This window comes from Myotis brandtii, unplaced genomic scaffold (genome assembly GCF_000412655.1).
Source record: "Myotis brandtii unplaced genomic scaffold, ASM41265v1 scaffold1152, whole genome shotgun sequence".
In the NCBI taxonomy this organism is placed as follows: Eukaryota; Metazoa; Chordata; class Mammalia; order Chiroptera; family Vespertilionidae; genus Myotis; species Myotis brandtii.
In genome coordinates, this window is record NW_005353977.1 from 249421 (window position 1) to 263428 (window position 14008).

Consider the following 14008-nt stretch of genomic DNA (forward strand, 5'->3'; position numbering starts at 1 on the left):
AGCCGCGAGGACCTGATGAAGATGGTGCGGCCGCCCTACTCCTACTCGGCGCTCATCGCCATGGCCATTCAGAGCGCGCCCGAGCGCAAGCTCACGCTCAGCCACATCTACCAGTACGTGGCCGACAGCTTCCCCTTCTACCAGCGCAGCAAGGCGGGCTGGCAGAACTCCATTCGCCACAACCTGTCGCTCAACGACTGCTTCAAGAAGGTGCCCCGCGACGAGGATGACCCAGGTGAGGGCGGCTGGACAGGTGCTTCCTTCCGGGCCGGAGCGCAGGGAAGCGCGCGCGGACAGGGTGGGTGGGTGTTCACGGCGTGGCTGACTTGAGATCCATGCGGAGTCTTCTGGTTCTAACTGGGGATGAGAGCCAGTGGAGGGATACCCACTCAAACTTCGTCTGATTGGGGCGTGGAGAAACCACAGGACAAAGAAAAGTTTCAGAGGATCCTTGGAGCGAGGACCCGGGGAGGGAGAAGCTCGCCCCTCACCCCCAATTTCCAGTCTCCACTCGGAGAGGCTGGCGGGTCTGAGCCCGTGCCGCTGGAGGGGAAGTAGACTGAGAACCAGTGAGCTCTCAGATGAAAGCGACTATAAAGGGATTCGGTTGAGCTGAGAATCCCATCACGTTTCACAAAAGAGGTGGTGAGAGCCTCCCGCACCAGCACGTTTCCTGAGCCTCTGGTGTTCTTCACAAAAAAGATCCTCTGCCTACCTTTAGTGGTTCTAAAGTGGTTCTCAACCTTCCTAATGCCGCGACCCTTCAATACAGTTCCTCATGTTGTGGTGACCCCCAACCATAAAATTATTTTCGTTGCTACTTCATAACTGTAATTTTGCTACTGTTATTAATCGTAATGTAAATATCTGATATGCAGGATGTATTTTCATTGTTACAAATTGAACATAAAGCATAGTGATTAATCACAAAACAATATGTAATTATATATGTGTTTTCCGATGGTCTTAGGCGACCCCTGTGAAAGGGTCGTTCGACCCCCAAAGGGGTCGCGACCCACAGGTTGAGAACCGTTGCTTAGAGTATAAGTGGCAAAGACACGAGATGGGGCAGAGGGATCAGAGAGCTTCAGCTGAGTCCTGCAAATTGTGGTTTTCGTACTTTAAGTATTTGAAAATGCAAAAAATTAACTCTCCCCCCCCCTCCGCCCCCAATTTGCTTCTTTCTGATCTGAGCCCTGAGGTGAAGAGGGCTGGGGTACAGTGGAGTGCTGTAATTGTTTCCCTCTACCTGGGAAGTGGAGGTGGGGAAAAGCTGAAAACGAGAGAGAAACAGAATCCTACTTGAGGTTTTCAGATGGAGCCCAGGACAAGGGGAGGTATGGACAGAGTTGTGATGGAAAAAGAAAAGGAATAGAAACACTTTCAGTTGCACACTCCAGAGATTTAGAATCTTGGGTAAATTATATAAATACCCTAGAGTACTCGTACCTGAAGTCATGGGAGAGCAGTGGTTTCCAATAGAAATACAGTATAAATCACATGACTAGGTTTTCTAGTAACCACATTAATAAAAAGAAACAGGTGAATTTCATCTTAATGTGTTTTTTTTTTTATGTAAAACAAAATTTGTTTCAACCTATAACAAACATAAAAATTATTAGTGAGGTACTTCATATTACTTTTTGGTACCAAGTCTTCAGAACCCTGTGTGTCCTACCCCACATCTTGCTTCGGATTAGCCACTTATCAGATGCCCATCAGCCACGTGTGGCTGGTGATTACTGCATTGAACCAGGCGTGCAGTTCTAGATGTGCATCTTCCAACTCTGCCTCTAAAGCACCTGAGATGGTCACGTAAACTTTACATTCACTACTCAGACCTTCCAAAAGCTCAAGGATCTGTAGAGTGTCTTGTCAAAGTGCTTGGTATGAAGGTGGCACAATATAATTACCCTGATAGGTGAGGGCATTATTGAGATGGTAGTTGTGAATACATTTTTTTCTGAGACTTTTTACAGAGACTGTGTCAGTGGAGAAAATGGGTGTGAGGCGTGTGTGTTAGTTTGTGGAGGTAGTGAGGTATGCAGAGTCTAGAAGTAGTGATGGCGAACCTATGACACGCGTGTCAGAGGTGACACGCGAACTCATTTTTTTGGTTGATTTTTCTTTGTTAAATGGCATTTAAATATATAAAATAAATATCAAAAATATACATCTTTGTTTTACTATGGTTGCAAATATCAAAAAAATTTCTATATGTGACACAGCACCAGAGTTAAGTTAGGGTTTTTCAAAATGCTGACACGCCGAGCTCAAAAGGTTCGCCATCACTGGTAGAGCATTCCTGGCTCTACTGTTGTTAACTGGGAATATGGCAGGTTACTAACCAGTCTGCACCTCAGGTTTCCCATCTGAGAAATGGAGGCAATAAATTACCTATCTCCATGGAGCTGTGAGGAGTAACATAGGCTGTCCATGCAAGGCACTAAGTACAGAATAAGTGCTTAATAGTACTTTCAACACCGACAGTTGATTTTGCCAGAAGTAAAAAGAGCTTTGGGAAGATAAAATCCTCCAAGTTGATTGTGTTAGATAAATTGTGAGTGACATTTTCTAAGTAGGAGACTAGCACTGCCTGCATTAAATGGGGCCCTGATCCCTGAGATTTGCCCAGTGGAGGGAAAACCTGGAAGAGATATGGGGGCACCTCCTGCCTAGGGTGAGGGATACAGAGGCTCTAGGAGAGGCGTTCCCTTGTCCTCCAAACATGCCATCCAAGACGCTAATACAGGTGGTTGCTGAGTACTAACTGCTCTCTTTTGTTCAGCAAGGCACAGGATTGAGTATTTGAGGTTGCCTTTTTTCCAGTGGAGTATTTTTAGGGACAAGTGTTCTATACTTTCAGCAAATAGCAATGATAGCAGATACTGTTTTTGCACTGCTTACTGTGTGCTGCCGGCTACTGGGCAAAGATATCATTTAATCCTCACAGCCAACCTGTGAGGTGGGGGCTATTCTTATCCCTATTAAGTAGCACCAGGATTTTGCGAGGCCACTCCATTTGGATCTAGAAGGGAGGGTGTTGGGTAATTATAAGTGCCTTGTGAATTGAATTAGGTTTTAAAATTTAAGTAGCAGACACTGCCAGGAGGAGGTGAAGGCAGATAGAACCTCTTTGTTCCAGATTTCTCTTTGAAGGTAAATAAAATCTCCCCCATATGGATAACTCTAGACCAATGGTTCTCAACCTTCCTAATGCTGCGACCCTTTAATACAGTTCCTCATGTTGTGGTGACCCTCAACCATAAAATTATTTTCGTTGCTACTTCATAACTGTAATTTTGCTACTGTTATGAATCGTAATGTAAATATCTGATATGCAGGATGTATTTAGGCGACCCCTGTGAAAGGGTCCTCGTTCGACCCCCAAAGGGGTCACGACCCACAGGTTGAGAACCACTGCTCTAGACAGTATAGTGGACTGAGCATCTTCATCAGCGTTTAATGAAAGTCTGCCCTCCTTCTCTGGAAATAGAAGCTGAATGAGCAGGCATAAACTATCTCCTTCTCTAACACCTGTCTTTCTCATCTCCACAGGGAAAGGTAATTACTGGACCCTGGATCCAAACTGTGAGAAAATGTTTGATAACGGGAACTTCCGCCGGAAGCGAAAGCGCCGCTCTGAAGCCAGCAGCAGCTCTGCAGTGGCTGCAGGGACGTCAAAATCGGAAGAGGGTCTGTCCTCAGGATTAGGGGCTGGAGCGGGTGGGAAGCCAGAAGGAGACAGCCCCTCTGCTCTGCTGAGGCCTTCCCAGTCTCCAGAGCCTCCTGAGGGCTCCAAGAGTGTCTCCTCCCCTGGAGGGCCTGTGCTCACCTCCACCCCTTGCCTCAACACCTTCTTCAGCAGCCTCAGCACCTTGAGTGTCAGCAGCAGTGGGAGCACCCAGCGAGCTGTCGCTGGTGGCCACCCCCTAGGGATCCAGGGGGCCCACCTGCCCTCCAGCAGCACGTTTCCCGCCAGCTCCGTCTCGGAAGCCTCAGACAACTTGCAACTGAGCACCAGCAACGGCAGCAGCCAGAGATCTTCCTATTATAGCCCTTTCCCTGCCAGCACTGGTGCGGGGCAGAGCAGTCCCTTCAGCCCGCCTTTCTACAACTTCAGCATGGTCAACAGCATCATCTACCCGCGGGAGGGCTCTGAGGTATAGACTTGAAGATGCACACCTGAGATCTTGTTAAAATCCATATTCCAAGGCGGCTGATCTGGAGCAGGTTCTGCGTTTCTCTGGAGCTCCTGGCTGATCTGGTCCATTAACCACACCTGGGAGTAGCCTGGGTATAGTAGACAACTCTTTCTACAACCCAGCAAGCTTCTCCAGGTTGCTCAGGGTAGGGCCTCCCTGAAGAGATAGCCATCCCACTCTGTCCTACGATGATAGCACCTGTGAGCCCTGTGAGGACAAGGGACCACATCTGTTCCGTACATCACTGTAGATCAGGGTTACAAGCTCAAATGTGTACATGGCCAGCTAAAAAAAAGTGAATGACGTTATTGGGGAGGAAAAAGATAGCAATTGGCATTGGAAGCATCAGGGAGGAGTTGGGACTGACCCATTGAAGGCTGCTGTGGGCAGCTAATTCTTTCCTTCTGCCTGGCAGCATTCTGATTTTCCTAGAAAAGACAGATCTGTATTTTCATAGGAAACCTCCATTGGAATTCTTGGTTGCTAATTAAAGTTTAGAAAATACTGTACTGGGAAACCCCCAAAAGCCATGAGTTCCATCCAGCTCATGAGTCCCCTTTTCTCATGCTCAGCATCTGGTACATGGTAGATACTAATAGCAATAAAACTACCCAAGCAAGCCCTGTGTGCCAGCACTGCTGGACACTGCACTCATTAACCCGCACAGCCTGGGAGACAGGTGATATTACCGCCTCATTTTCATATGAGGCTGTGAAGCACCAGGATATCTGGTGGCTCACTCCAGGCCATTCAGGTACCAGCCGTGCAGCAGGGCAGGGTCAGGTCCAGGCAGTCTGGCTCCAGGGCTGGTGCTTGCAGCTTTGTGTTTCTAGTTCCTGAGGGTAGACAGTGCATAGAGAGTAGGAATGAGCTAGATCACATTTGACCAAAGATTCCAGTTGAAATAAATGTCACTTGAGATGTTCCCGTGAGCAGCACGGATGGAACCCCCCCCCCTCCATGTTACTTGTGCCACTGTATTCCTGAGGCCTGGGCTGACCATTGTCCTCATGAACCTGACATCCTGTCCCTTTTAGCATGTGTCCTGAGTTTTTCTTTAAATGAAGTATTAGAATTTTATTAAAAATAGTTTTTAAATTGAATTTTTATTTACCACAAATGGTTTTTTTTTTAAAAAAAAAAACAGTTGTGGTAAATTTTTTAAAAATATAATTTACTTTTAGCACTCCCTTTTACTTCTCAAGAGGTATTTTCATTTGAATAATTGTATGGTTAGCCTCCCAGCACCCAGCAGAGAGCCTGGTGCCTGGCAGACACCCAGTCATTGCTTGAACTTGAACTTATCCAAAAAGTATTAGTCCATTTTATTGGAACAATGTTACATTAAGACGAAGATAATGTCCTATGAATTGCCTTAGTGCCATGTTGTTGGTTTGGGGTTTTAATTTTTTTTTTTTTTTTTAAAGGAACACAAGTACATTGTTTAAAAAAATTAGCTTTCCTCTGTGTATTCTTTCTTAAAACTCACAGCATTACTCTTAAATTTTTATTTTGAAATAACTTACAGGAAACTATTTTTTAAAGTAGTTTATTGAGGTACAAGTAACATCACCATTATTTAAATATTATGAACAGGTGTACCTGGTTTTGTTGTGCTTCACAGAGGTTGCATTTTTTTACAAATTGAAGGCAAGACCCTCACCAGCAAAAAGATGACACTTGCTTTCTAAGACTGGTCTGGCACAGAAACTGCAGCATCCAAGGTTTGCCTGCAGAAAGAACCAAAGACTGCCCACCCACACTGCACAAAATCCAGTTTCAGGGGTATTATTTTATGTGAAAATCCTATGGACTTTTATAACTATTGTTTCTAACACAGTTCTATATTTGTAAAATAATTTATAATGTGAACTGAGACAAAAATTTTCCCTAGGAAAGTACACTTACATGCTGAGAATCTCGTGAAATAAACTAAGTGGGATGACTTCTGGCCATTTTTCAGCATTGCTATTTTTCTGTCTTCAGTTCCTTTCTCCTAAAAGAAGAGATGTGAGTGGCATGGCACCAACGCCACTACAGAGACTTTGTGTTGAGAGGGGAGCGACTGACCTTTGGCGTCTTTCCACCACCCCCATCTGAAAGGGCAGGGATGGAGCAGCCACTCTGGGGAGGGTCTTACAGGCATGACCATTTTATTAGAGTCACAGTTCTGTCATTTAGATTAACGTGCAATTCACTGCACCGGATGATTTCTGTTGCAGAAAGAAATGTGCTGGAAAAGTTTCATCAGCTGACAGTCGTCCTTGGGTGCAGCCCCAGGTGTTCCAGTCCTCGAGGGGGCCACAGGCAGCCCAGCATTTCCCAGGAAACTTGAAAACAGCTTCATCTGGAAAAACCTGAAATAGGCTTCTGGGCTAGGGTTTCTCAGCACCAGCATTGCTGATGTTTGGGGCTCAGTAATTTTGTTGTAGAGGTAGCCCTTTACACCACAGGGTGTCTGCAGCATCCCTGGTCCCTACCCATTAGACCCCCCTGGCCCTGGCCATGAGTGACAACCAAGAGTATCTGCAGGCATTGCCAATGGACCCTGGGGGACAAAATGAGCCCTGGTTGAGAACCACTGATGTAGGTCAACACCCACAGTTTGTCAAGGATGAAAGGAAGCCCCCTTGGTCCCCAACAGAAAGTCCTAGGTCTTGGGCTAGCAGTCAGGCCCTGAATGAGTTAGACCTCTGGGCTTGTGCAGGCAGTTTATCCTGAGATGCCCTTTCTCCTAAGGAGAATAAGTTGTGAGCAGGTGTAACCCAGTAACAGGCATTTCTCAAAGCTGGGACCGATGGTTCGCCCAGTCACATTGGAGGTAGGCTCCTTCAATATTTTAGTTGATTATAGATTTCTTATGGTAGCTTCCTTCTAGGCATCTAATTCTTTTACTAGTAGAGACCTAGGCCGGGGATAATTTTAATTAAACAGTAGTAAATGATCTGGGTTATTTAGGGGTTGTAGGGGTGGGGGGTGGGAGGACAGGACACAGGCATAGGGAGGACATGCTAAAAGAACATGATTAACCTGTATTTGGAAATATCTAGTTCTGGGTGGTTGATGACTATTAAATGCCAGAACATTGGTATCTGTGAGAACAAAGGTGAAGAGAAGAACAACTAACTGGGAAGAGCAGCAGGTGCCTCAGATTCCACTCCCAGGACTGAGGAAGCTGTGCCTCCTGCTGGGCATGGGATTAAAGGGAAGAGGACTAAGCTGCCTGTGCCTGTAATATTTTCAGGTCAAAGTCTGCACCTGCTTTCCAATTGGGAACCAGGTCAGATATATGAACCTGAGCCAAATTTCACTCTGTGGTGCTCAGAACTGCAGAGGAAAGAATGTGGACCCACGGCCCACCGTTCCGCAGCTTTCGTTCTCTGGGGTTCCTGGACTGGGGGCTGATGACGGGTTGAGGCCAATTTTGCACCTTTATAACCTAAAGCACCTGCCTTCGGCCTTCTAGAACCTCGTGTACCATTCAGAGTCAGACAGGAGCCAAGGAGAATGTGAAAACCGAATCAGCAGTGCTCAGGTTTTCTGTTTAATACTTTTGGATCCTTTCACCCCATTCTTAAACTTAATGGAAAAGGACTTTGAAAACTGTGCCTTCCCCAGCTCCTCCCCAGCCCCCAAGGGCATTCCTTGGTTCCTCCCAGGGCCAACTGGGCCAAGGTAGAGACAGGAGGAGCCTCACTGAATTTTGGAGGGAATTCTAAAAGTGTGCTCCTTCTCTCTGAGATCCCCAAATTTGGAAAGAGCCTAAATTTTGGGGGTCTAACTGTGTCTTGTTTTCTTTAGATGCTCTAGTCACTGACACCAGTGGTTGTCAATGAAAAAGCAGCCACTGTGGTTTTCTGTGCCAGCAGGGGCTGGCCAGTTCACCTCCAAAGACCTGGTGGGCCATCCAGGCCTTGCCTTTTGTTATGGAGAGCAGTCAGCTGGGGCGGATGGCTAGCACCACTAAAGAGAGGAGTTTCCAGTTAGCTTTGAAAACAAAAGAAACCAGGCAGCTACCAAATTCCTCCCATGTTTTTTATTCATGATGCCAGGGCATCACCAAAACCCTAGGAGGCCAGGAGAGCAGCCCTTTATCATTTAAACAAGGGAACATTACAATAATAATAATAACTCACTTCTTGGATGCCAGGCACTGTCCTAAAGCATGTCTATAAAATAGCTATATTAACCTCCCAAAAGTGCATTAGTAGATACTGTTTTTATTCATTTCAGCAATGAGAGCACTGAGGCCTGTGGCATGTGTGTAACCAGGCCTTAGTAAAAAATCTGAGGAAAGTGGTCAAACTAGGATTCAAAATCAGGCCGACCAATGTCAGAGCCCACCTGCCCTGTACCTTCTGTGCTGCCTCTCCATTTGGAGATGAAAAGAGAGGCACAGAGAGGTTAAATGAGATGCCCAAGGCCACACAGCTTGCTGGTTGCAGATTTGGGCCTAGCTTCAGGGCTCCTGCCTGCTATCCTCATAGTGAGGTTCTCTTCAGGCATTTCCTCTGTATGTTCTCTAGGCTTTTGTGTTTGGGGCTTCTTTTCCAGGACGCACGCAGGAAGGTAAGCAGGAGAAAAGTCACTTTTTTTTGGACCAGCAGGCAGCCAAGTCAGGGGCCCAGATCTCAGGCTCTGAAGCTGCTGAGGGAAGCCAGAGGTTGGGGACACGGACTTCCATTGGATATTTATCTATTAGCTCAGCAAATCTCTTTTGGTTATCAGACCCTGTGCTAGGCATTGAGATGATCCTTAGCAAGCCAGTGGTGGCCTAGAACAAGTATTCCCAGGCTGAAGTGATGTTCCCCCACCTGGCTGCCAGCCTGTGCTGAGGGAGCTAGGATGGTTTAATCTGGAAAAGCACCATCACTCCTTCTCTTTCCTGTGTCTGGTGTTAGGACACAGGACCTGGACCAGTGTTATTCAAAGCTGGGCTGACTGAATGACAGAGTGCTCTTAAAGGCCCAGGGCCTTTGTGCAGACTAAGGTCCTTTCAGTTCCCTCCCACCTTTCCAGCCCTGGCTGGTCCAGCCACAGTGAGGCCACATAGCATCCTGGCTGTCAGCTTCCAGCCCCAGCCCCAGGGGCAGAAAATGGTGTCTGTGTCCTGCACTTCCAAGGAGGCTTGAGGCTTCCTCCTCCCCAGTTTACCTTCTTGAAATGCATTAAGCAAACCACATTGTAGGGATCCCTCTGCTCCATGTTGAGATCTTAATGCTGAGCATTAACATCATGAGGACCTCTATTTTCTTTCATCTGCAAGATGATGCCAACTGACTCCATTCTGTAACTGCTCACCTCCAATGCTCCACACCTGGTGATGCACAAACTCCCCAGGTCTCAGTCTTCACCTCTATAAAACGAATCAGTGTTATCAGAGAAATGCGTGCAAGGCCTTTCTCCGCTGCTAGTGTGAGGGGGGTTCTTGGGATACCACTGAAAGAAGCATTTTGAGAGGCCCGCATGGGAGGATGAGATGTGGTAGATAGCTTTATTTGGGCGGAATTAAATTCTTGGGTTTCCAAAGTCCCATTTCCATTAGTCCAGTCCTGGAAAGTGTGCAGCTAGGAATTCAGCTGAGCTAGAAGCAAAGCTAGTGTCCATGGTGGAGCTGGGTCCAGCGTAGCATCAGGCTTCTTACAGCCCATTAGTCCACTGTGTGTGGGTCCACATGGCTGTGGGCCATGTAGGGAAATGCAGGGCAGCCAAGAGAGCACACACCCTGCAACAACAGTCCCAAGAGTCTAAAGAACACAAGAGCAAGAGATTGAGAAAACAAACTATTTTGTTTAGGAGCTTAAGTATCTCAAATCTTCCCACACTTGCAGTGCCCACACCTACTCTGGGAAATGACCTGTTCCCAGGTGTGACTGACAGGAAAGTAACTTCCCTATTTCACCCAGACCTTACTGGGCATGCTACAATATTTGGCCTTTCCTTTGCTACTTACCAATTATTCATAAATAGGTTAAATTACAATGGTATCAAATAACAATATGTACCCTCACAGGACTGTTGAGAAGGTTAATATATCTACTTTATATCGAATCTGTGTGTTTGCCCAATGGTAACATCAAGAAGGGATTCTCATCCACCCACAGAGCCTCCAGTGTCTCTTTTCAGAAAGACTGAGGTCAATATTATCCATTTTGTTTTCCAACAGCCTTAGAGGGTGAGTATTTTGACCTCCTATTACAGAAAAGTAAAAACAGAGTAAAACAGCACCAGGAAAGGGAGGTTCACTCAGTAATTGATCTGGGTAATGGGAGAGTCCACTGATAAATGTTCTGAACTATGGAGGGTTCTCTCTTTTCCGCATCCAGCGTGGCTAGAGTGTGGTCCGGTTCCTGAGTAGGGGCAGCTGGGGATTGAGAAAATGAAAGAGACAGACACAGAGATGGAAGGAAAAAGCTGGGGCTGGGTGGGACCGCTGCCCTCTTCTGATGGAGAGACAGGGACCCAGCACCGATATAGCATGTTTATTTTGTACCCCAAGTACCAGGAAGTTTCACCAAAGGTCAAGACAAAGGAGCTTGGGTGGGCCCGAGTCGTATTCATTCCTGGTGCTTGGCTGGATTTACATAATAAAACCCACTCCCTGGCACCTGGGCAAAAAAGGTCAAGCTGAGAACACTTCTGCCTTTTTGGTAAGATGTGATTCCAGGACGTGGCTTTGCCTACCGCTCTGGATTCAGCTGACAATTTATTAAAGAAATGCCCATGTGCCTTCCCAGGGACTCTCTACACTGAACACCTACTAACACTTATTCTGCTTCCTCTGTTTCCCTCACCCTCCACATCCAAGCCCTAAGCAAGAACTCTTTGCTCTAGTATCCAAAATTGGTCTCCAGAGATTAAAAATGGTGGCAGAGTAAGTGGATGCTACACAGAAATGTTCCCAGGACCAAATTGGAATTATGACAAAAATACATCCTGAATAATCAACTGAAGACTACCTGGAGAGAATCCTGATAACCAAGGATGGAAAGTGGAAACCACATAGAGACTGGTAGGAAGGGCGGAGGTGTGAAAGGGCTGGCTGGGCTCCCACAGAAAGCAGCTGAAGATATCTCAACTGTGGGGGGTTGCCACTGAGAACGCTGGGGTATAATCCCCAAGATAGGCCCCCCCAGCAGAGAGCACCAGAACTGAGAAAGGTGCACACATAACATCTGGCTGTGAAAAGCAGCAGGAATGCTGTCTGTGAGGGAAAGACAGCTGGAAATGCACGAACCCTCTTAAAAGACCAACATACAAAATTTCATGTGTAGCCACTCACCTTGTGCTCTGGAAGAGGGAGGGTAGACTGGAGCTGTGTGAGCAGAAGCCAGGGTTGGGGGCTCTGGGGTTAGAGCTCAGAAGGCAGATGCCCCAGTTTCCTGTGCTGAGTCATTTCCTCATGCTGTGGAGGACATCGTTCTCAAGCAGATATTTGCTATCAGGGGGTTTTGCCTGGGGGGAAGACAGTTAACCCACTCTATTGGAAAACACCTTACTCCACAGTGTGGAGTTTCTGAGACTCATTAAGAGACTGAGGATAATAATTAGCCTCCAGGCAGAAGCAATTGTGCCACCCTGTTGGAAAACCTCTCACCACCTGTGGATGATTGCCTGAGGGCTACTCAAAACTGAATCCAATCAGTCTGCAGACTGAGGTGGTTTCTGAAGGCTTTGAGTTCTTGTCTGATCTAATTAATCAGAAACAGCGTTTGACACTATCCTACACTAGAAAATGAGAGGCATAACAGAGTTACCTAGTACATAGTCACAAACCCAAATAGGCAGCCAAAATGAGGAGATAAACAAACATCCCCCAAATGAAAGAACAAGAGAATTGTCCAGAAGAAGAGACAAATGAAATGGAGATAAGAAATTTATCTGATATAGAGTTCAGAATAATGATGGTAAAGATGCTCAACAGCATGAGAAAAGATATAGAAACTATGAAAAAAGAACAGTTGGAAATAAAGAATGACATAGCACAAACAAAGAACACATTGGAAGGGATACACAGCAGATTAGGGGAAGCTGAGGATCAGATCAGTGAATTAGAAGACAGGGTAGAAAAAATCAATCAGAGAACCAAAAAGAAAAAGCAATTACAAAGCAAGAGGGCAGCTTAAGGGAACTGTGGGGCAACATGAAATGAAACAATATTTGCATTGTAGGTGTGTCAGAAGGGGAAGAAAGGGAGCAAGGGGTAGAGAATGTGTTTGAAGATATAATGGCAGAAAATTTCCCTAACCTGGTGAAGGAGAAAGTCACACTTCTTCAGGCAGCACAGAGTCCCAAGTAAGAAGAACCCAAACTGGCCCATGCTCAGACTTACTAATTAAAATGCCAAAAATTGAAGACAAAGAGAGAATCTTAAAGGCGGCAAGAGAAAAGCAAATTGTTACCTACAAATGAGCTCCCATAATGCTGTCATCTGCTTTCTCATCAGACACTCTACAGGCCAGAACAGAATGGCATGAAGTCCACAAGGTAATGGGAAGCAAGGATCTGAGACCAAGATTACTATATCTAGCAAGGCTATTATTCAAAATAGATGGTGAAATAAAGGGCTTCCCAAACAAAAAAGCTAAAGGAGTTCATCACCACTAAGCCTGAATTACAAGAAATGCTAAAAGGAAGATTAGAGAATATGAGAAGAATATGAGAAGAATAGAGAGAGAAACCTAGTCATACAGAATTAAAATGACAATAAATAAGTACTTATCAATAATAACCTTAAATGTAAATGGATGAAATGCTCCAATTAAAAGACATAGGGTAGCTGAATGGATACAAAAACATGACCCAACTATATGCTATCTACAAGAGATGCACCTCAGAACAAAAGACTCACATAGGATGAGAGTGAAGAGATGGAAAAAAGTTTCCCATACAAATGGAAATGAAAAAAAAAAAAAGCTGGCATAGCAATACTCATATCCGAAAAAATAGACTTCAGAATGAAGGTCATCACAAGAGACAACAAAGGTCACTACATAATGCTAAAGGGATCAATCCAACAAGAGGCTATAATCCTGATAAACATATATGCACCCAATATAAAAGCACCTAAATATATAAAAAATTTCTAGAGGATTTTAAGGGAGAGGTCAACCACAGTACAGTCATAGTAGGGGACCTTAACACCTTGCTGACTTCACTGGATAGATCTTCCAGACAAAAAATCACACAAGGAAACAGCGACTCTTGAGGACATAGGGTCAGATGGATTTAATTGACATTTCACCCCAAAGCTACAGAATATACATTCTTCTCAAGTGCAAATGGATCATTCACAGAGATAGACTACATGTTAGGATACAAAACAAGTCTCTACAAGTTCAAGAAGATTGAAATCATATAAAGCATCTTCTCAGATCACAGTGGAATGAAATTAGAAATCAACTAACTACAATAAAAACACCCAAAAACATGGAGGCTAAATAGCATGTTTTTAAACAATGAACGGGTTACCAATGAGTTCAAGAAAGAAATAAGAAACTTCCTGTAAACAAATGAAAATGAATACACAACAACCCAAAATCTCTGGGACACAGCAAAAGCAGTCCTGAGAGGGAAGTTCATAGCACTACAGGCCTAACTCAAAAAATAAGAAACATTAATAATAAACTTTTAACCCTACAATTTAAAGAATTAGAAAGAGAACAACAAGAAAAGCCCAGAGTAAGTAGAAGGAAATAATAAGGATTAGAGCAGAAATAAATGACGTAGAGACTAAAAACAATACAAAAAATCAATGAAACCAAGAGCTGGATCTTTGAAAAGATAAGCACGATTGATGAACC

General features: G+C 45.1%; 1 protein-coding gene across 1 annotated transcript in view; it reads left to right on the forward strand.

The window, feature by feature from the left end:
- Positions 1–4169, forward strand: part of FOXI3 (forkhead box I3) — a 5082-nt gene extending 913 nt beyond the window's left edge. Inside the window, exons 2-3 of the mRNA XM_014528198.1 lie at positions 3–235; positions 3559–4169. Coding sequence (XP_014383684.1) covers positions 3–235; positions 3559–4169 — 844 coding nt within the window. The remainder of the gene's footprint in view (positions 1–2; positions 236–3558) is intronic.
- The last annotated feature ends 9839 nt before the right edge of the window (positions 4170–14008 follow it).